General features: G+C 43.3%; 1 protein-coding gene across 1 annotated transcript in view; it reads right to left on the minus strand.

The window, feature by feature from the left end:
• The window catches only part of fam184ab (family with sequence similarity 184 member Ab), a gene marked incomplete at both ends in the record, with an annotated part of 117,087 nt that overhangs the window by 38,313 nt on the left and 55,372 nt on the right, over nucleotides 1–23,402 (minus strand). The window contains 8 exons of the mRNA XM_079290235.1: nucleotides 300–512; nucleotides 3,237–3,387; nucleotides 5,988–6,109; nucleotides 6,974–7,135; nucleotides 8,206–8,328; nucleotides 17,295–17,480; nucleotides 20,866–21,047; nucleotides 22,275–22,410. Of these exons, the coding sequence (XP_079146361.1) occupies nucleotides 300–512; nucleotides 3,237–3,387; nucleotides 5,988–6,109; nucleotides 6,974–7,135; nucleotides 8,206–8,328; nucleotides 17,295–17,480; nucleotides 20,866–21,047; nucleotides 22,275–22,410 (1,275 nt within the window). The remainder of the gene's footprint in view (nucleotides 1–299; nucleotides 513–3,236; nucleotides 3,388–5,987; nucleotides 6,110–6,973; nucleotides 7,136–8,205; nucleotides 8,329–17,294; nucleotides 17,481–20,865; nucleotides 21,048–22,274; nucleotides 22,411–23,402) is intronic.

Here is a 23,402-nt window from a genome sequence, read left to right on the forward strand (position 1 = left end):
TGGAATTGGGATTCTGCGTGAGCAACTTCGCTGCAGGTGAGACTGGGCGGTCAAAATAAACTGTGGGTCCTGGGATCTAACCAAGAATATGGAGTCAATAAATAGGAAAAACAGGAATATAACAAAGTGGCTCTAATTACCGACCAAATTTACCGATACACTTCAAGCATCTTATCTCTCCAGTAATTCAGCAATTACTTAATCCACCAGCGTATTATTTTAATTGAATCCATGCAGTCGCCCCCCTCTTCTTACCAGACACCACCGCAAAATGGACGGACAGGTTCGCCCCCTCCTACCTTTAAGTCCCTCTTCCTGGAGTGCTCCATGTCCTGCATGGAGCAGCAGTGGACCTCCTGCAGACGCTGCTGTCGCCTCTGGTGCTCCGTCTGCAGCTCGTCCAGCTGCATCCTCAGGTGCTCTCTCTCCTGGCTGAACTGGTGCTGCAGCTGCTGCAGCGACGACTGCGACTGGGACAGCTGCATCTCCAGACTCTGCTTCAACAGGGAGATCTGGAGAGGAACAGACACAACACTAAATGTCAGACCGGGAGGGAGACCAGTATTCAGTATTTTTATTAAAAGGGAAAGTGAATGGATTGTGCAGGAAGAACGAGAAGTATTACAAAGGTTTAGGCCGTCTCTCGGGAGCAGCATCTTTGTGCAGCAGAATAACAGAGAAGGGCTGGCACTCAATCAGGCTTAAACAAAGATCGCCATATTCAGACGTTTGTAATTCTTTAAAGCCTCGAGCAACAACGTTTCTTACTTCTTGTGAATAAATTGCAGTTCACCGCAGTACATAATGAACTCTGGCTAATGGTGTGGAGCAATGAATGTAGCACTAGAATTCGTTGTTGGGAGGAAGCAGCATGATTCACCAAATGAGTCCGTCTCGACGACTTATGGGAATGAGTGTTCGGGCCAATGTGGAGATAAAAAAGAGTAACCGTGTACAACTTGCTCTGGCAACACTGTGTTTGACTGTGACGCCAGATTTGATAACTAAGCTCAACAGGAATACATGCATTATTTGGAGGACCTATGACGTACAGCTGCCGTGTGAAGATCCCACATGCCCTCCCGTGTCTAGAAAAAGCAACACTTGTTGGCAGGATGCACAACGACCCAGGGATGATAACCATGTCCGCTTTACCGACTGTTTAAACTCATTGGAGCAAAACTGACAGGTGAGACCAGCTGGACCCTGAATCATTTATTCATCAACACTTTGAAACATAGCTGGAATAAATTAATTCATCATCTTTTGAATAGACTTGCGGACCATCACACATGGGATTACTGCGCACAACACAGAGAGATTCTCAGCGAGCCGAAAATGCCACTCAGTCTCAATAGCTGCGTGCTAAATTTGGAAACGGTATTATGACTAAGACGTGAGTCATACGCTGTGTCATAAGGGTTGCAGAGCTTTATTAACACAAGAACGTGGTTACATATGCTGTATTCTGAACCTTAAATTACCATGTTAGGGTTTCTAAACTGTGAAACTAAAAATATAGTATCTTTCAGTGGATGTCTAATTTTATAAAATTATTATTATTTTTTTTAAGATTGCTTACTTTATCGTTAGATACAACAAATACAAATTCAATGATGTCCCGAGGGAGCATTTGTCTTTTAATGAGCTAAATGCTTCTCTATGTTCTGCAGCTATTTGCAAATAGCCTGCCATGTGGCTGGGTCGTGTGATCACTCTCTGTGGGGCTGTCATTGTAGACAACACCACCATTAACATTCCACAGTGTGTTTGTATAAAAGTGTTGCTTCGTGCCGCTTTAACTCGCCGCTGACCCTTAGGAAGGTATTGTGACTCTACCTGATACAACTTCAAATCAGAGCTCGAGGTGCGTAATGTATTGCTACCTGTGCACACATTCACCCCTATACCTCATCAAATAAAGTGCAGATTACAATGACAGTGAAGCATCTTTTACATATTTAGTAAAAGATATATCTGCCCAGGCACCAGGGTATCACAGGCACAGAGATAATATTCTGTTAAAATACAGGCCTTCAGAAAACATTGTTTGATTTCCAAACAGCATCTGGGCCGACCGCCTCTCTGATTTGACATCAGAGTAAATAAATATGGTCCTGTTGATTGCCAAGGCGTGAAGCGGACACATTAATCACTAGACGGGTGCTGATGGACAGCGCGGCGACAGGCAGCAGCGCGGCATGCATGAAACGTGCGTCTGTGTGTACGCCGGTGACCACGGGAGGGCTTAGTCACGCTTCATTAATATTAGCGGGAGGTCATTAGCAGCAGCTGCCCGCTCCGGTGAATTCGCAGCAGCATCAAATAATGAAGGTGTGAGTGGGTTTGTCCACCGGTGCGAGGGAGATACAAGTCAGTCTGGCCTTGCAGGAGACAACAGGCGCTTTGAAGGGATGCGGTTGCTCTGATCGCCTTTCTCACCCTCTCCCTCGCTCCCTATTGATTTTCTTAGTACAGGCTGCAGGCATCTGGTATTCACAGCCCAAGTTGAGCATTAAACCATCTTCAACCAGTCAATGACAGCACCTCCACTCATCCTCAGTGGTGGAATGTAACTGAGTAGATTACCTCAAGTACTGTACCGAAGTACAATTTTGAGAGAATTGTGCTATTTACTACACTACATGTATTTGATAACATCAGTTACTTTGAAGACTCGCGGTTGATGATACAAAATATAAATCAACTTATAAATCAGGATGTATTGTTATAGATTACTGGAAGCTACTCAGCAGTATATAAAGCTCAACCGTTACCAGCTGCAACATTAGAGTGACGTACACCTTAATGCATCACAATTTATAGTCCAATAATGTAATATACATTCATCGGAAATGGGCCATTCTGCTTAACGAGTACTGTAAGTTTTGGTACTTTAATACTTTTACTAAAGTAACATGTTGAATTCAGGACACGAGTGTTTTTTTATTTTACGAAGTGAAAGATCTTCCTCCACTACTGCTTATCCTTTACATCCAGGACTAGTTATCATTTCTCCTTGCTGGTTCTTTTGGGACTTTCATTTTTAATTTTGAACATTATATTGTCTGTTACTTTAAGAATTTTGTAAAGCCTTTAACTTTTAAGGGCCTAAAATACAAAAAAAAAAGCTTCAACATGGTCTCATTTCATTCCAGAGAAAGAGCTAGAGGAAGGCTGGTCAACAACACACGTGCACATACTGCACCCCACAGATCCCATGGCAGGAGTCCTACCTGTTCCAGAAGGTCCTCCACTTTCCTCTGCCAGCTCTCCCTGGCGTTGCTCATTTCCTGCTCCTTGTTTTGTGCCAGCTGACTCAGCGCTGAGGCCTTGTCCTCCTCGTGGTCCTCTCTCAGCTCCTCGCGTAGCTTCTTACACTCCTGCCTGCAACAGAGCAAAACACACAGACATATGGATTCATTTTTTCAGGTACTTTGCTGATGCTGTGATCGACAGGGATTCACCAAAACTGCAACAAAACCAGCAAAAAAAAGAATCCCGGTCAGTGCCTTTACCCTTGAATAATCAATATAACAAAAACCGATGTGATAGAATAATCATGTGTGAGTGACGTGTCTGTAAAAGACAGAGCAGTGAAAGAGAGGAAGAGCGGGTCGTCTTCCAAGTGGAAGATCAGCGGAGCCTCGGCTCTCTCAGTCCATATGTCGTGTCCTTGGGCAAGACACAGAACCCAAAGCTGTGGTAACGTGAGCCTCCGAGTGCAAAACCGGTGGAGTGAGCCGAGGGGTATTCGGTTTGTTGCAATATGCAACCACACTGCTAGATGCCACTAAATCCTACACCCTGTCCCTTTAAAAGGTCTGGTTTAGTTTCCACCAGCTTGTAGGAGAAATATCCGACTCTTTAGCTACTAAATGCTCCATTATTTTCACCAGCTAGTCGCTAACTGTGTCGGTCTACCATTCAGTGCTGGGGAAGTAGTGTTCAGTGAGTATATCAGAGCTGTATCTTTGCTGCCTGCTGGGGCCAAACATGTAAAACAGTGTAGAGCTGAGGTGAACTCCAGAATAATTCTCTGTGGCCTTATCACTAAGTGCAACTCTTTTTGCATTACTCACAGTCCCCTAATACATTATTAATATAAAAATATCTATTGGTGCAGCATTCATTTATGGTCCGTCTAACCGGGCTTGATACGGACTCGGCTGCACAGTCATTTTTGAAGTTGCAAATTTGACTTTTGGAAAGCTTCTCAAATTTCTGTGATCGTGGCTGAATTACCATAAAATGATGGCAAGACCTGGCGGAGTACGTATTTTGAGTGCGTTACAAGCCTCTGCAAGCGGATGTTTGTACTGTGTCGGCATAAATCGAAAGCCTTGGCTTCCTGGAAGACAAGAAATCCATCTAAAATGTTATGGTATGCTTTGTTGCACGACGTAATTAAGATTCATAGTCAACGCGCTGATCTGCCAAACTTGTCTTTCTTTTAGGCACCTTTGGCACCCTTGTTGCTGGTTCTTGTTTTAGTCGACGTGAGGTTTTATCACAGCTCTCAAGCACAACAACAATATCTGGTGGAAAAAAAGAGAGTCAAACAAACTGCAAACAGAACTTTGCAACGGAGGTAAAGGTGCTTCAGAGAGCTCCACGTTCAATTCAAGAGAACAATAAATGGTCCTTTATCACACCTCAACACTGCATCACTCTTTAACGCTGCTGCTAACAGCTTTCTGCATTCATCTCTGTGTGTGCTGTCATATAATCGCTGTGTGGGAGTTGAAATGGCAGCTGTTAAATGGAGTATCGAGGCAAACACGCTTTTTCAGTCACTTTGAGAGCCAGAGAGTGTCAAACTGAGGGCGGGCTCTCTCACAGACACACAGGCGCGCACACACACACAAACACAATCACACTTACACACACACACAGCGTGGTGCAGTCACATTTGAGACGGTCACATTCATCATGCAGCACGTGTCATCATTCGTGTCCTCATTTTGTATAAAGCATGCAGTCACAGACGTTGATGCACACACGCACACACACGCACACACACAGACACGCACGCACACACACACACACACAGACACGCACACACACACACACCCTTTGGGCATCAAAGAGCTCTGGTCTTTCTAATAAGCGTTGTTCTATAGCACAGCAGGAAGGAGATCAGGACAGATGGAGAGAGGTAAAGGAAGGAAGGAGTGGATGGACACACTTTTAAAGATGGAAGATATATCCTGATGAAATGTGGGATAATTGGCTGGATTCTACGACCTGTCCTCTGAGATATAGCGCACACCGGCTCATTTAAGGTGTGAATTTCTGCGTGTGATTATGCATATGAACCTAAAGCGTATTTTCAAAACCATCTAACTGAATAAGCCCAGTGTTGCAAAACTCCAAAAGAATTTCAACAAATAAAACAAAAAATGTCTCTAAATACATTACCAACCCTCCAGCCATCATCTTTTCAACTTAGCCAAGGCCGGATCACAGAGGCAGCAGGGTATTCCACATGTCCCCCTCCCCAGGGCGCTTCTTCAACATTATAAATGAAATGGAACAGTATTCAGGCATTTAGCACGATTTAGTCTTGTCGCTTTAGCATGAAAAAAAGACAAGTGAAAAGGCTTTCACCATCGAGTTATTTCGAGGCTGCAGACATCACTGTGTGAAGAGTACACCAGACATAAAGAAAAGTCAATTTCATGCTTTGTTTTTGAACAATAACATTTCAAAAGGTCTGTGGAGGTCAAGAGAGACTTTGAGGAGCTGCAGAGCCCTTCAAGGATAATTCTCTGTCACGGTCAATGTTGCGAGCCGGATGACCTGTTAGTGTGTGTGTGTGTGTGTGTGTGTGTTCTATTAACTGTGAAAAACAAAATAGAGGAAGAGAAACTTCCTTTTCCCATCCATTTTTTATTTCATGGTCTCTCTTTGGTAAAAGACGACATAAAGGCTGTCAGATACACACACACACACACACACACACACACACACTCACACACACCTACCTGAGTGTTTCGGTCCATTTGAGCTCCAGCTCCAGAGCCATCTTGTCCATCTTAAGTTTTTCTTCTTCTTTGGTGGTGATCAGTTTGGCTTCATGGTGACGCTTTTGGATTTCCAACTCTCCCTGTGAAACAAACAGACAGACGCTCGTCAAACTCAGACAGCCGGACGGACGGACAGACACACAGACCTTGGTTGATGTGCCAGCGTAGTCTGAACGTTGCTCAGAGGTTTTTCCGTTCTGACAAGAATCCAGTTCTTTAGGCAACTCTGAAAACTTTTCGATTTTCTGAAGCGTGAAAAAAGGTTAACGCCTTTTGGAGTAACGCTGCGAACAGTCAACACAAAATGTTGCTGTTGGCAGTGTCAATCCAAAAACAGGTCACAAGTCCTTCAAAAAACCCACTCTGCAAATCTACATTGTAGGACTGAAATGATTTGAAGATGAATTGAAGCGTTGATAAACCAAAAAATGTATTAAATGCATTTGATAACTGATTAAATGTCATTTATCAAACAAAAGAGCCAATTGTTCAAACATCCGGGTTTGTTGCTTTTCTCTGTTTCATAAAGAATTCATGAAAATTGAATATTTTGTACTACTGGTCAAACTGAACAAGCACTGGGACCTTTGACCATTTTAAAGACCAAATAAGTTATAAATTATTAGAATAAAAGATCATGATATTTTTTTAAATGTCAATTAATTCAATTAAGCATAAAACTACATTGTGAAAAACACAAGACACGGTATGAGTTATATTGAGTTCATATTGTGGATGGAATCAGTCCAAATACTGTGTGTGTGTACCTGTCCTATCTTTGGACAAGTGTGAGTTTTGCACCTTGTGAGGACATTTTTAGGAAGTGAGGACTTTTTTTCTCCTCCTCACTTCACTTCACTTGAAAGCTGGGTCAGCTCAAATCAACGTTAAGAGTCCTCATAAGTACAGAAAAAACAGCTGTGTCAGCGTTGGTTTGTGCTGACCTGCAGTGCAGTCAGCAGGTTGCTGGTCTCCCTCAGTCGGGCCCTGGTGGCGTCCAGCTCCTCCAGCAGTTTGTCCTGCGCCTCCTTCAGTGTGGAGATCCGTCCCTCAGCTTTCCCGATGTCCTGTTCCCCCTGCTGCACCCCCTTCTGCAGCCGGATCACCTGCGGGGAGACGAGAGACGGGCAGAGAGAATTAACTATATTCACACCCTCTACTCGATTGAGCTCCGGGCTGTATCTCAGTGTGGCAGCAACCTTGAAACTACATCAGCATTTCATGCTCAGCGAGGTGGAATTTCCATCAAAAATGCACTCAATAACTATTTCTACGACAGATTTTTAAGTGAGCGAGGCCCATATACGTTTTGCCAACGTGGCAACATAGTTTTGCAATTCATCAGATCTTAATTTACCTCGACTTAGAGTGCACAAACAACAGCTATAAGGAGTGGCAGCGGGTTCGCTCACCGGAAAACAAAGCTTTCAAAGACCAGGGACCAACAACGAACATTCGCTCTCTCTGTGTTTTAACAAACATGCACCACAATTAAAGGAGCAATACGTCATATATTTACTTTATTAAATCATAAAATGACCATATGTCATCGATGCTGAGTTAAAGTACTGTCTAGCCGGAAAGGCCGGGTTGCCAGATATGAAAACAAATTGGCAAACCATGGAAGCAAGCTTTCAAACTCTAGATTCCAGAGATTAACTTACATAAAGAAAAGACAAGTATTACTAGTTAACGGCACGAACAACTCTCGGTGGTCCGTAATATAATCAGAAAACTAACAAACATTCAGGTTGAGTACATAGCTCGAGTTAAAAAGCTATAACTCTTGGGCTACATTTGGGTTTATACGGTGTATTTCTTCACATGGGTCCTTTGAGAAAGATGGGAGCTTCACATTTTGAAGGGACCCTGCCTCATTGTTCAGCTGGCAAAATGACTTGAAAACACAGTTTACGTCTCCTAAATGGTAAATACTGTTTATCATTTATGTATTATTCAAGTCACGCACATTATTAAGGATTCAGACTCCAGTGTCCCTAACGTTTGGAGGTCACAATACCGAGAAGAAGTTAAGTGAGTACTGAATGAGAAATTTATGACAATCAATGTTTACAGAACAAACTCGCCATTTAGAAGCTGATCACATGGTCTGCAATTGCAGTTGTTATTTCACAGCACAATAAGCAGGTAAAATGTAAGGTTCCAGATGTTCTACCTCTTCGCTGGCTGCGGTGAGTTTGGAGTTCAGCTCATCGCTCAGCTCGTCCAGCTGCTGCCTGAGAGTCGTCTTCTGCTCCTCCAGCGAGAGGCGCTCCCTCTCGAACTGCTGCTCCAGCTCCTGAGGAACCCAATCACACACGCACATCTGTCAAAGTAAGCTAGCGACAAAAGCAAAGGAGCATCACCGAGGAACTTAAAGCTAGAATGTGAGACTTTTACATACAAATGGTCATCCGTCACATTCAAGCCCTTGCAAATTGAGTTCACACAGTGCTGATTGAGCCTATTGTCGCCAGGGAAAGCTCTCTTGTTTGAGTTGTGGCGTCTGTGGAAACATCCCTGGGCTGGCTCCCCCGGAAGTGATGGGCTTTATGTCAAGCAGCTAAAGGGGGCTGGAAGTTGGGGAGAGACCATAGCGAAGGAACAGCTAGGAGTAAAGCGGAAGACGAAGTGTTCAAGAAAGGTTTCTGGAGTGGACGCTCAAGATAATAGAAACTCGGCATTCAGAAGAAGGATCAAAGCTAAAAAAGAAAGTGATTGACGCGAGGACAAAAGCAGGTTTGCATTTGTAAAATACTTGTGCGGTGCTCATTCAAAACGCACCCTTATTTTAGACTTAAAGGGAGCGCTCCTCGGGGGAGCTCACCTGCAGCCATATGTCATGGACAGTGTTTAATTAATGACTCCCACTGCAAGAAGGTTGGAGACAAATATCACGCTTGAAGAGAAAAGTCTCTGCGACTAAACCAAGAAGTCACGTGCGGACGTGAGACAAGTTGTGCAGCTTTTATCGGATTTTAATACCATTGCTGGCATTTTTGCATCTACCAAGAATTTAGCATGGCTAAAAGCAGGAGGTGGATGTGCTGGAGGCTCAGGCTGACGCACTGAAAACAATCACAACTCACAACACAACTCAAATCCTTCATGTATGTGTCGAGTTCCCTCGGTTGTGTTGCAGATCCAAAATCAAAAATAGATGCCTCCCTCGCTCCCACTGTGTTTGACATCCCATTCACTGAATTCATCCACGCAAACTTTCTAAAAATACGTGGAACTACTTCATTGTCCTTGACAGAGACGAGAGACAGAGAGCTCTAGCGTGCCATAATGAAGCTTATTATGCCGTCTGATTTCTGTTGTAGCGTGCAATGATTGCTGCTTTCCAAGGACAATTAGAGTCGAGGGAAATTGCTGTAATGTCAAATGACATTTGCCACCATCATTCATTACACAGGAGGACAGAGTTTGTAAAAAAAAACGTTGATTGTATCGACGACTGTGTTCCATAAGAATGAATGGACCTTCTTAGAAATTCATCTGAATGGAAGAAAGAGTGAAAAATCACAGTAATCCATGTGTAATGACATCTTGTATTTCATCAGCCGCAGACTGGAGGACGTTTCTCTGTTGCAACTGTGAATACTGACTGACACAAATATGCACACATTAAACAGTTTGCTATGATTTGGTACAAAGAATCACAGATTGGCCTCAAAATTATCCAGTTTGTAAAATGTCAACTTTTGTCCAACCCTGTCGTTGCTTGCAATAGTTTCAACACCCTTATGCAACCGTGAAAAAACAAGAATGGGGCCAGTACCTGCCCACCTCCGGGCTACGATGAAGTCTCAAGCTACATCAAGATCTGTCCGATCTGCTGTTCGCCTAAAGGCTTTCTCTCCCTCATGGCCTCACTAAGGCTTTCCTTCACACTATTCCTTGCTCGTGGATCCAATGGTGAAATAGTTTCAGAGAGAAACAGGATAACCAACTTCAAACGTTCTTCTATTTCTACATGATCTAAGGTAACCAAGGGGAAACCTCCGGGTCTGCCAAGGGAAGCCAATGCAGAAGTGCCATAAACTTGCATTCTTTGTAAAAGCCAGTCGGGGGCAACTCCAACCGGTTTGCAAAAAGTAGTCGGATTGTATAGAGTTCTATGAGAAAATGACCCTACTTCTCACTTGACTTATTCCTTCAGTAAAAATTGTAAAGATCAGTGTATGGTCTCAATCGCTAGTTTCAAGTCTTCTTCAATACAACATGATGTTCATTTAGTGAATTATGGTACCTGGCTCCGCCACACCTCGCAGTTCCCCAGATCCACCATCGAGTCCAAATCTGGTGAGTTCTGGTTCACAAACCAAGATGGCGAAGGCCAAAACACCGAACTCGAGGCTTCAATAATTTGCTATGGCTAATGTGTAAGCAGACAATTGGGCAGAAACAGAGAAACATTAGCATTCATTTTGAGTTGTGTCTCTATCCACCTGATGACTGTAGGTCCAATGTCCATCCTCCTTCCAGCTCTGTCTCTGTAGCTTGCTCAATGCTAGTTGCTATCACTGCTTGTCTGTTGTGTGGTAAATGGCAGGTAGCATACTGTCAGATTATCAGAGGGCTTTTTTGTTGTTGGAAGCAGCTAATGAGAGCGGTGAGAGTCAACCACAACAGTGAAGTTATTGGCCATGAAACCGAAACAATAAGCTGAGAGACGCTACAATGCTTCATAGAGGTGAAGGGAACATTAGCGGTGGGTGATAATCATCTGTCGGTTTGTTACTAAAAGCGACCCCTCATATTAAACAAGCTCATTTAATCCATTGTTTGGGTACAAATATTAATAAATGCATGCTTTAAACACTTTGTCCTGCATTTTTTGACGATAAGTAAGTAAGGAAAGCATGACAGAACTATCGAAGTGAAAAGCTGTTGAAACTGAAACAAGCCAGTCATTTTGTTTATGGTTATAGCTGAGGACTGGGATGATATTAATGCTACAAAATGTCTTCATCAGCTTCAAATCCTTGGTCATTTCCGACACGATTTCCGACCAGTGCTCATTCTAAACACCAGAAAGGGTGAATTGTGCGGATGAAGCTCTACGATAGTGAAGCCCTGACACTGTTTTAACTTACAAATAATATCATTTCAATGCACCACCTCAGACACCAAAATCACAGCCATGAAATAGAACGAATCAATGAATCCAACCTACTTTAGTCATTATCTCAAAATTCCAATCTGTGGAAATCTCGATTGATACGTAAGGTGACTTCCAACAGTCTGATCGTATCGAGTGCATTGGTCCATTCAGACAAACAGATGGGGAGGAATCTAATAAGACACATCAGGATTCCTGTCATACCTCGCCGCTCGATATGGAGGCGCTGCAGACTATTCATTTAAATTCCAAACGCCAGCCTCCTCACAGACAACTCTCACTTAATTTAAAGCGATGAAAAGAATAGAGGTGATGAAAGTAAAGGTGATTAACTAGACGTGATGAAACGAGAGTCAAATGGAGGGATGAAGAGGCATTTCATCTCATGTGTCTGCCACAATGATTTTGCAGAATAAAACATATATCAAACCGGAGCGAGGGAATGAGAAGGGAATGAATTCTGCCTCCTCCCTGCCACTCATTCAATGTGGACATTTCTGCACCAACACCGGCAGCATAATCATGAAACAGAAGTGAACAATGGGGAATTAATGTGCACATCAGAACACGGTGCGGAACAAGAGACGACGGAAATTGCACAGGGCCTGAAAGTCTGCATATGGAATGCATATCTGATGATTACGGAAATGCATAACGCGCTCCTCTTAACGTAGCTGTCCGCTCTGATCGGGTCTACTGTGGAATAGCATTTAAAACACGTCCTCATTATGCAACTTTGATGCGAGAGAATATTTGATCACTTGCCTCCACATGGCCGTGTGGGGAATAAATGACCCCGTGGAGATCATCACAAGGCTATTTCAGGCTGGTGGAGCCGCAAGCCTCGACTGCAAATTAGTGGTATAGGCTATGGTTCGGAACAGGTGGACTTCAGGCTCATTAAGAGAGTACCAGGGCCCGGTTTGTAATCCTCGTGGGGGGAATTTCACCATCTCTCATCAGATACAAGAGCCGTCGTGATGCTGGAAAAAGGGTACTTGGTAATTTGAGCAAAGGGGAGCGAGTGTATGTTTTTTGAGGAGCAGCAGACAGAGTGATGCAGGTTGTTTTGTTGAAACCGGCCCAAAGAATCCCGGCCCGACCCTACATGAAGCCGCAAAGTGAGTCCTAGCTCGACCTTTACCATTGACCACAGGAGCAGCTTTTGACATTTGTGACAGGATCTCCGACGTGTGCCATCGCCTACCAAATGTTCAGCACGTCCCCAACAACTTGCCATATATATTATAAAAGACATTGCATAACATTTCTCCTCATTAATGAGAGTCGGGGGTGTGTTCAAGGCAACTGCAGTCGGTGACGGGGTTTTCCAACAGCAGCGAAGAATCAATGACACAATTGTCGACAACGTCAATGTTGATTACGGCACAAAGCATTCGTTCGCAAATGAAAGTGAAGGGAGCCAGCGAAGGAAAGGCACAAATTGAGAAATATGAAATTGTAATGAAGATAACAAATCAGTCTGTTGTAATGCAATAGAATATAACTATAAAAAATGCAACAAATGTAATGTTGAAAATCTTTTGGCTGTGAAGCAACTGAAGATACATTTGGACTCAACATAAAGAACTACAAACCTCTCTGAAAGTGTACCAACAACTGTAGATTATGTTATTTGAATCATGCGCTACAGTGTAAAACGGTTTCTGGCATCTCCACAGGTGGCCTTGTGCATTTTCTAGTTTGTGTGGTTCATGTTAGAGGTGCTATAGACGCGCTTCGGAGCATTTCTATTGCTTCTCAATGGCTCTCAACATGGCGACGGCTGAGCCACAGCTAACAGTGCTAACAGTGCTAACAGTGCTAACAGTGCTAACAGTGCTAACAGTGCTAACAGTGCTAACAGTGCTAACAGTGCTAACAACGTGCTGACACATGACTCCACTTTATCTCTACATAGCAAATAGTCATAATGCTCGAGTAGCAAATTTAACACCTTAAAAAACACGGTTAAAATGTTCAAGCTCAACATGATAATATGAATCAGCTGTTTTCTCTGAAGTACCTCGAAGGAGAAAAATCACAACGGCTCATGAATCTGCTTTTGCTGACCTCCCTTCAGCTAAAGAAGGAATAAACCTCACTGGTGCCCAAACAGAAACTCTCACCTTCTTCCCAAGGAGTACAAATACACAACATAGAATATGCAGTATAGACAAGCAGCGTAAAAGCGCCATCGAAGAAGTGGGTGTGTACTGTATGTGTGAGCTTCAGCCCTGTTAAGGTCACCACACACTGTGCTCAGTAGCGTTGAAATATTTATGCTGAAAGTTTTAGAAACAAACACACATACACTCGTATCAGTTGGCTGCCAAATTCAAATCCCTCAGCTCACAAGCTCACATTAATGTATTTTATCGTTCCAATTTTGTCCCAATTTCAATCACCTTACCCACTTTATATTCTCCACGTGCAGATTTACACGAAGTGAGTGTCATTAGCGTACAAGCAGGACCATGAATTTAAATCTCAGGGCCGTACACCCATTAAAATGTCAAAACTCCCACACCTTTTCTGAGCCTTCACTTCCTGATGCGTTCGAAAGATCTTAAAGCGCACCTTAATTAGTCACATAGTCACTGTTCCTTTATTAACTGCAAAAAAAGTGACAAAATATATGGTGTAAAAATGTCCTTACAGCACAGAAAAGTTCAACATCTTGCACACATTTTCAAAGAACAGAAAATGAACCCACTTTTTTTTTACCGTGCATTTGGCACGCTTCCTGGCGCACGTAGGTAGTGTGTGGATCTAATTCGTACTCGACTGTTTGTCGCACATTAAAGCAGCTGTGTGCCTTTGCATGTGACAAGGGAGAGTAGCAGATTTAGCAACGCCCCAAAAATAGCACGTGAGAGCTTCCTGTCACCTGCGTGAGTCATCGGGCGCGCTGAGTAGAGTGTACACATGTGGATTCCAGCTGCCACGTCTCTCCACTTTTCATTGAGAACGTATTACTATTCGTCTCTTTTTTTTTAAATCTCTTTTGTTATATTATATCACTGACAGAAGCTCCTGCAGGTTTCTCAACCAGCCCAGGTTATGTGAGCTCAGATGTGTTGCAGATCACATTTATGAGTGATGAATATAAACGTGCTCCCACGTCAGTAGGCTGCCTTTCCTCCTTTGCCAGCTTCTTAGTCACTGTTAAAGCCCCTTTTTGATGTTTTTTAGTCTACAGATAACCTAATCAAATTGCACATTTTTTTTGCAGGTATCTGAGCCCCTCCACTTGCTCCACGTGTGATGTTTTCTTTTTTATATCGCCCTCTGCAGAGAAATTGCAAATACCAAACTTTTATTCATCATTTTAAGGGGGCTGCTTATTCGCTGAGTCATACCTTTGAAACCACGTTTTTTGCTCGTGTTGACACCATATCAGAGGATGCAGGCATGTGCAATTATAAGCATCAGCTTCACCGACTTTTTCTACATATATTTTAACAGCAACCACTTTGAAATATTTTTGCTATTTTTGAAGAAAAAGGTAAAACAGATGCTATATCGATCCCTGCTATAGTTTTATGAAGCACATAGCCGGATAGAGCTCAAAGGCAAAAGAACTTCTTGGGTCCACATGATGTCTTCTTTAAAAATACCCAGAGGGGCCTTTTAAATCTAATAGATTCTGTTGGTCCGGTCATTAAATCCAAGCCTTCCCCTGAAAAATGGTCCCTTGAAACTGTCGTTCTTCCTAGTTTAGCAGAAATAAACTCAAATAATAATCTTGTCCATTGGATATCACCGCGACCACATTTCTGACATAGCTCCCATGTCACCCCTCTTAAAGAAGTACTTCGCCCAAAAACTATATAAATTGTACATAGTACTCGCCTCCCCAGGCTCTCTTTAGTCCCAGAAAAAGTCTTCTATAGAGTGACGTTAAGGAGAGCGGAAAATGAAAAACTGAAGCATACCACTGCAAAAACACTTCTGCGGAGGCCTAACGAGAGCATGCCCGCTCAAAACAAATAGTTGTGTTTGTATGAGCCCACAGGAAGGCTTAGATAAAGCTGTAGAGGAAGTGTTTTTCAGACATTTTATAACATTTTTGCATTGATAATTACATTCTTCATTTTCTGTTCTCCTTAACGCCATTCAATGGAGAACCTTTCTGGGACCATAGAGAGCCTCGGGAGTTGAGCACTATATCGAATTTATATTGTGTTTGAGTCTGATGATGTCGATAGTACACAAACAGTATAGTCACTGTCCATAATGATGTTTATTGATGTTTTCTACCACTGTTATCACCTTTAGCTGATGTAATATTCAGTTTTGCTTTTATTCATTTCTACAATCTGACCTTAAAAAGAGAGAAAAGGCTAAAATGTTAGTCTCAATGTCTTTGCACATCAACATTTACAGTCAAGTCTACCAACTGAAAAAGTAAAAAACGTTTCAAAAAACAAAAGAAAATGAGGAAATGATCTGCATTTCAATGCCTGGAATTAACTAGTTCCTTTAATATCTGTATTCATATCACGACAGAGAAGCTTCTGGAACAATATGTAGACCTTCGTGAGACTTGAGAAATGTACAATTCAAGTTGAGTCCCAAGGTTTTTTTTTTTTTTCAGTTCTTGTAACAGACGGCACAGTCAGTGAACAATGTGAAGTTAGCTCAGAGGTTAGAGGAGCAGGCTTGTGACCAGCAGAGCGTCTGTGGGGAGGTAAATGAGAGCTGCCGTCTCCCCATGAAACAACCGAACAAACAGTAATGGATATACACTGTATTTATGGCCAGTGTAATGGTCAGTGTACCTCCTTCCATACACACACACACACACACACACACGACTATGGTCAGTGGTTTGGTGTTGATCAAACTAAAACATATGCAGACGCCGCGGGATGTCTGTCATCCGTAATCACCACTCATTCATTAACAAATATTGTGTAACATCAACAGACTGAAGTGGTGTGACAGGTCCAAGTCTTTTGGCAGGAGACAAATTCGAAATGCATCGAGAGAGAGAGAGAGAGAGAGAGAGAGAGAGAGAGAGCAAGAGAGAGAGAGAGAGAGAGACAGAGACAGAGAGAGAGAGAGAGCGAGAGCGAGAGCGAGAGCGAGAGAGAGAGAGAGAGAGAGAGAGAGAGAGAGAGAGAGAGAGCGAGAGCGAGAGCGAGAGAGAGAGAGAGAGAGAGAGCGAGAGAGAGAGAGAGAGAGAGAGAGAGAGAGAGAGAGAGCGAGAGAGAGAGAGAGAGAGAGAGAGAGCGAGAGAGAGAGAGCGCAAGAGAGAGAGAGAGAGAGAGAGAGAGAGAGAGCGAGAGAGAGAGCGAGAGAGAGAGAGAGAGAGAGAGAGAGAGCGAGAGAGAGAGCGAGTTGAGTTGAGTCATTCCTGAATGTCCCGCTCTTCAATTTCAAATTGGGCAAAAGGAAGAGTGGAAATTGTGAAATTATAAACGGGGCTTATCAATGTGTCACTACTGTAGGCAGCCGAGGTGACGTTAACAGTCATCACTTGATGTATTGTTGGTTAGTTAGATCAATACCAAGACATCAAGCTTAATAAGCTCATCGCATGATTTGATGTACAGAAGCAAGTGACTACAACAATCAGATAACTGTCGGGTGAAGTAAAAGCATAAAGCTGCAGACCCTTACCTACAGAAGTACTGTACTAAATGTACTTTGTTACTATCTACCCTTGGTCTCCATACAGAGAGCGATACTTCTTCCACACTGAGGGAGAAACAAGCTTCTCAAAGACAGGATCTGTGTGGTTTGAGACGAGCCCGAAGCTTGATGATGCAGGATCAATTAAAACATACAGCTGTTGGTTTTCCTCCGGCTTTGAGCAATAAACGCTGATTACACAAAGACGCGGCGTTCTGAAAATGAATCTGGTGGATTCCTGTTCGTCGTGCCCGGCGAGCTCGCCATCTGATGCACCCCTCTGCCGAACATATTATTATCCAGCATTCTTCCATTTCCGATAGCGTGTGTGTGTGTGTGTGTGTGTGTGTGTGTGGGAATGAGGGAGGTTTAATCAATGGCAGCATCGTCCGGAAGCGCCTCCATCACATTCACGTACAACACAGACAACAGGGTATCGGTCTGGCCTTGGATATATATATATCCACGAATATATATATGCGTACGTGCGTACTCACAGCCAGCATGCGGTTCTTTTCCTTCTCCGCGTTGTAGAGAGCGTTCTCCTGGGTCACTCTGTGTTTCTTGGCGACTTCCTCCAGGACTCGGGCCTGGCTCTCCTTCATCTGGCCGGCCTCCTCTTCGGATCGACCTCGCATGTTGTTCACCTCCTTCTCGTGGGACGACTTCTCCTCCCGCAGGGTCTGACGAGGACAGAAAATACATATGCATGCACGCGTTGAGCAGGTTCATAAATATGTTTGGAGGTGAGCGTTATGATAAGCGACACACACACACACACACACACACACACACACACACACACACACACACACACACACACACACACACACACACACACACACACACACACACACACACACACACACACACACACACACACACACACACAGAAGGCGCTCGGGCTGACCTTCCCCCCATATGCTGTGTTTTTCAGCCTTTTTGTCAGCATTTACTCAGTGGAATAGCCACGGAATCAATCCTGCACTCTGTCTGTATCTGTATCTGAAATCTGATTCCTCACAACTTCACTTCATATTTGTCATTCCTAAAGCATCAAAACCCAACAAGCTGAAAACAAATCCTTTTTTTCCCCACACTCCATGTGGGATTATAGATAAAGGGGTTATTGATTGTGGAGCTGTAGACCCAATAATCACTCAGCAACACAACCTGATTCGAAATGGAGCCTTGACTTTTTGTTGTCGTAGTCAGCATCAGGCGTGATCGATGCAGTTAACTGACCTTACGCTGAGCCCCGGCCCTATTAGTTACTGTTGCTACGCCTGTCGAGATGATAATGGTGGCACTTGACATTCTTTAACTCTTTTACTCTTCTGGTAACAATTCTGGACGGGGGTGTTGGAGTGTAAACTTCCGTAAATCCAATAAAGAGCAGGACAGAGCAGCGAACGACAGCCTACACTCTGAAATATGTTTGCTCCCGTGAAATGAATCGGTCGGTCACCAACTGGGATCAGAAAATAATGGAATTAGCTCATGATTTGCCAACTCTACGCCTTGGGAGTGATGATGTGCTACTACAGTAGGTCGTAGGCTAGATGGCTCGGTGTGCTGATGTTTGCAGCTTGTTTGTGACTCTGCAAAGGGAATAGCAACGCTTGCGAGCATGCTGATGAGTTTTTTGCCTGTGTTTGTGGATAAGTAAGAGGAGTGGTAGTAGCAGATTTTAAACTGGAGGCATAACAGAGGAACGTGGTAAAACGGATAAAACGTATGGATAAAAGCCAAAAGATGTGGTTCAAAGGGCGCAGAAAAGTTGTGCTGATTTATAACCGAGATGGATATGTTGAGTAGGAGACAGAAAGGGAAGAACAAACGCTGTCTGTACTCGGCAACAACGCACTAGGTTTGTCATTGGGACTCTGGTACGGCATGAATCACGGATAAGGTCACAGAAAAGAGTGGTGTTCCCGAGGAACCGGAAATAAAAATGTAATCTGCGGCCCATTTACTTTGAGTTCGATCAGGGGAGCAGCTGTTTCTTCATTGCATGAGAAGAAGTACACTTTAATAAGCCAAACTGTGCCGAAAAATAGCCACATGGGAGCAGTGATATCCGCTACTCGAGCTGACATTAGGCAGAGTAAAAGTCCCCTAACGTGAGCCAATAAAGTACGTTTGAGAATGTTTCACGTTAGAGTGTGTGTCAAGATTATCCGACTACTAATGAGACAAGATAGAAAGTCAGTTGCTGATGTCTTTTTTTCTCAATTTTCTCAATTTCCCTACGACACACTTCTGGTTTTCTGCTGACAATAACAATAATTCATGTTTTTATGCATTAAGATGTAACTCTTTGGTGTGATGGAAGTTTGGGATGTTCAGGTATCTGCCGAACTATTTATCATTTTAAAGGTGATGAATAAAAGGACGAGATACTGGGGACGTCTCGATCGAGGTTGTTTTTGGCCGTGATCGCGAGGAGAACAGTGCTGCAACACGAGCAGGCCGAGGTAGATAAAACACAGTAGAGTACAGTAAAGACAGGAGCAGATTCTTTTGCTTAACTTCAGCTGATATCAATCCACTATAATATGCCCAGATTGGCCCAAGGAGTAATCCTTAGAATCAGTTCGGGACATCTCACTACATGCACTCATTTTGGATAAAATCCCTGGCACGGTTTGGGGACTTTTATATGCCAAACATTTCTTTTGTCAATTCCTAAACTCAATCATACGTGACAAATCTTTACAGCCGCATCCAGAAATGGCACATTAACAATTCAATTTGTTGAAATCATTGGGACTCATCGACCAACGTCTGCTTGCCATATAAGAACACAGTGTTCCCTCATTGCAAACACACTTAAAACATACACAGCAGCCTTCCCTAAAACGCACACAATGTACGTTCTTTTTGGCCCCGTTCATCATTTTATCATTTTAAAACCAGTGAGTATCTGGCAGATTATTGAATACATCAGACACTGGCAACAACGTGACAAGAAAAACCCACCAGGGATCATATTGGTTTGTACTAATTGCTCCAAACCAGAGGGCTGTTTTGGAAATCTACCACGAAACGTCCATTAAGCTGGTCAAACTGAGCAAAACTGCTGAGTTGTCATGTGGCCAAACAGACCCGAGGGGGATAATAAGAACAGCAGGGCATGAAGAGATCTTGGGTGGTTAATTTCTTCTTTTGCGGAAAAAAACAACAACATAATTGAGGAAAATAAACTGTTAACAAGGGAGAAGGAAAAATACAAGCCTCCCATTCATTTAATGACATTTCCACAACGTTCTATAATCAAGTAAGACCACTAACATTACCTGAAATGTTCTTTCCCTCCCAGCTCGCTAATGTTGCTTATTTTCAAAAACAATTATTGCAAAAGTCAGTCATTGGGGGCGTTGTATGCCGGCGTTGTATGCCGCCATAACAGGAAGGTGCTGTAAAGTTTTTAAGTGGTGCGAGACGTTCGATAATCCCGAGGAAGACGTTCAGATTCACAGCAGCCTCGCGCAGTGGGAGAACTCTGTCAGTTCCCAGAGGATTACACAGCGCAAAGGTCAGCGATAAAGGGATGGCAAAACACACATGAAGAAGCAACACTTGACATTTACCGTCGGCTGTGGTTGGTCTGCTGAGTACACTGTTCCTTAAATCGTCTGACCTTTAAAAAGAGGAGCAGCTTGGGTTTTTGTTTTTTTGCTGTTGTTCAAAGTTTATGAATGCACTGATCGACAGGTTTGAAACTTTCCACAGTTGGATGATTGCAGGTCTGTTTTTGCTCCTTTTTGCTCATAAGCCTGAAGATTTCTGAGAGCTATTCTGCAACAGATTGACTGAAAGAAGCGCTTGGGATTCAGACAGGTGGAGAAAGACGTGTAAATTGGTATAAATTGACTTTTTTTATGCAAGAACTTATTCTCCAAACTATGAGCACGGACTCTTTTACTAACCACCTGTATTTGAAGGATAAAAAAAACAGGTCTGGAGGAGAGTCGACCATAGCTCCCGTCACAGCATCTTGATGGCTTATTGCTTATTCACCACACTGTTATTCCAGCCTGAGGTGAATACAAATCGCCCACACACCTTCTCCAGGGACTGGAGCTGTTGTTTCTGTCTCTCGTCCAGGGCTTGGCTCTGGCTCTGCAGGGACTCCCTCTCTTCCTCCATCCTCAGAACTTTGTCCTTCAGCCGGCTCCGCTCGTTGTCCAGGTCCCTGATCGCTGCCTCCTGGGTCATCTGGGTGGCCTGCAGGCTGCTTATCTGACCTATGACGGGACAGAGCCGACAGGCGTGAGCAGAATGCAAAGAGTAAAGCTTTGTCATCTGCATATTGACATTTTCGGGCGTCGGTTCTTGTTGATGCAGCCACAACATCATGCGCTGAATAAACTGATGTCGGCATTTTAAACTTCAACTCAGTCCTGGATTGTCAATGAGTTTATTTAACGGAGTAAATTTCCTGAATTCCTATTTTGTTAAACCTCATTCATTTACCCTGACATGTTGTTCCTGTGAGCCCATTCCTTGCTTTGGAGGCGGTGGTAGCAGCAACTATCCTGATGATGTCATTTCGTAGCGGTTTCTAGGAGAAAGTATTGTTACGTTTTTCAAGACAATCAAAGAAATTTTAGGGTTTAAGAGTTGGTATTTCTGTAAATCGACTTAAAATAACCTCAACAGCTAAGTCACTCTCATTGCCATGTTTTTGGCTATTTTCCATTATTCTTCATGTATGAAGCTATGTCGGAAGATGATGTCGACATTCTCAACCAACAAAGCTGTGAGTGATTCAACTTTGAGCTACTCGCTTTAGTTCAGCGCACACAGGCGGAAATACGGTCAAGATTCTGTGCGAGAAACACTCGATGTCTTCCACATCAGCAAGAATTTCATTCCACATCAGCGTCTTGCTTGAGTATACTTCAGTGTGAACACGGTGCGCTGTCATACTTACGTTCTCCACCCTAGATCTCATCTGTCTGCCTCACATGCAAGCAGCTCCAGTGGAAAGTGATGAAGCATCCTCATTGGGGGCGAGGAGTTCACAGGAGCTAATGGGCCGAACATATTTCTGCGCTGGGTTGCTGCTCTCGCTCACGCATTTCAAACAGCAATGTTTATGCAATTTTGTTGCACAAAGTACTGACGGAAAGACATCACCCGGTATTAGATCAGATTCTAACATGCGATCATTTATCCGACACGACTCACGAGTGCACGAAAACACACACCTTAAACCGGACATAATTGATGTGAGAAGGGTTTATTCTGCCTCTGAGGGACTGATAGTACTATTAGCCTGGTTGTATGCAGCATTACACCATTAACGTGTTCCACGCAATGATGCCACAGACGACTTGAGAGGAGCTGTTCGTGGGTCCGTTTGATGTGTGAGCACGACAAGCCCAGGAGGGAAGGGTCCTGAGGGTAGCGTGGGTGCAAGTATTAATTATGAATGCAAGTCCATATGAGAGAGAGGAGAGGGGTCTTACTGGCTTTGAGCAGTATTTCAGTCGCTTGCTGCTGAACTCGGTCTCTGGCTGCCTCTAGTTCACACTCGGCTTCCTTCTGACGGATCTCCACAATTTCGGAGTTCTGGGTCACCTCGTCCAGCTGCTTGGTTAAGTCCTGCAGAGGAATCAAAGCCACAGAGAATAAACACACCGAGTGGCAGCCATACCTGACGAAGAGGACAAGACCATTGTGAAGTGCTTGCTGTGTCTCCTCGGTAATCAGCGGAGAATATAAATGATGGAGAAAGGAAACATTGGCATCAAAACGCTTGTATTTGAAAATGTTGTATTGGCACTGAACAAAGTTTTGGGAGTGAAAAATAAAACACAGGCATTGAGAAATAATCTTCCATCAAGCTTTCCATTAAGAATGAATGTAACACACTTGTTCCCGTTTTATTTACAATCTCAATAAACAATCTTCTTTCAACGTTGTTTATTTTTAAGCTGACATTTATATTCAGTCAAACCAAATGTCAAACCAGCACAACGTCAGTTAAAAGTTAACTTTAGCCCCGTCTGGTTCTATGTGGAAAAAAAGTTCTGTAATTAATCATGTTCGACACGTTCAGACCTCTAATACAGTGATTCTCAAAGTGGTGTCTGTGGCTCTCTGCCAGGGGGTCGGTGAACATTTCTCAGATTCATTCCTTTCAATCATCTTTGTTGAAAAAAAAAATAGGCTCTGTCAAATCATTCCAAGGGACTCTGTCTTGTGAGGGGCCCTTAGCTGGAAAGATATTGAGAATTGTATTTTTGATTGATCATTCATAAAAGTTCAATGCATCCATATTTGACACCGTTAAAGAGGCTTTGAGAGATAGATTAATGGCTACTGGGATGATGGAAACATCCAAATGCTTATGATAGAAATCAGAGTTTAAAAAAGAAAATGATGTTATGTATGTGTTGTATAATAGTTATGTTGCATCAGTTGTGGATGTAAAGTTTGAAGCCCACAGTGAGTTTTCAGACATCTCGGACTTCCATAGCTAGTTTGCACAGAATGTAGCATATTGGCAGCTTATTACTAACACTGAGGATCAAGAATGTATATGCTGACTGCTGCTCAATTAATAAGAACCCGACATCAGACACACACACACA

The sequence above is a fragment of the Melanostigma gelatinosum genome, assembly GCF_949748355.1.
Source record: "Melanostigma gelatinosum genome assembly, chromosome: 19".
Classification (NCBI taxonomy): Eukaryota; Metazoa; Chordata; class Actinopteri; order Perciformes; family Zoarcidae; genus Melanostigma; species Melanostigma gelatinosum.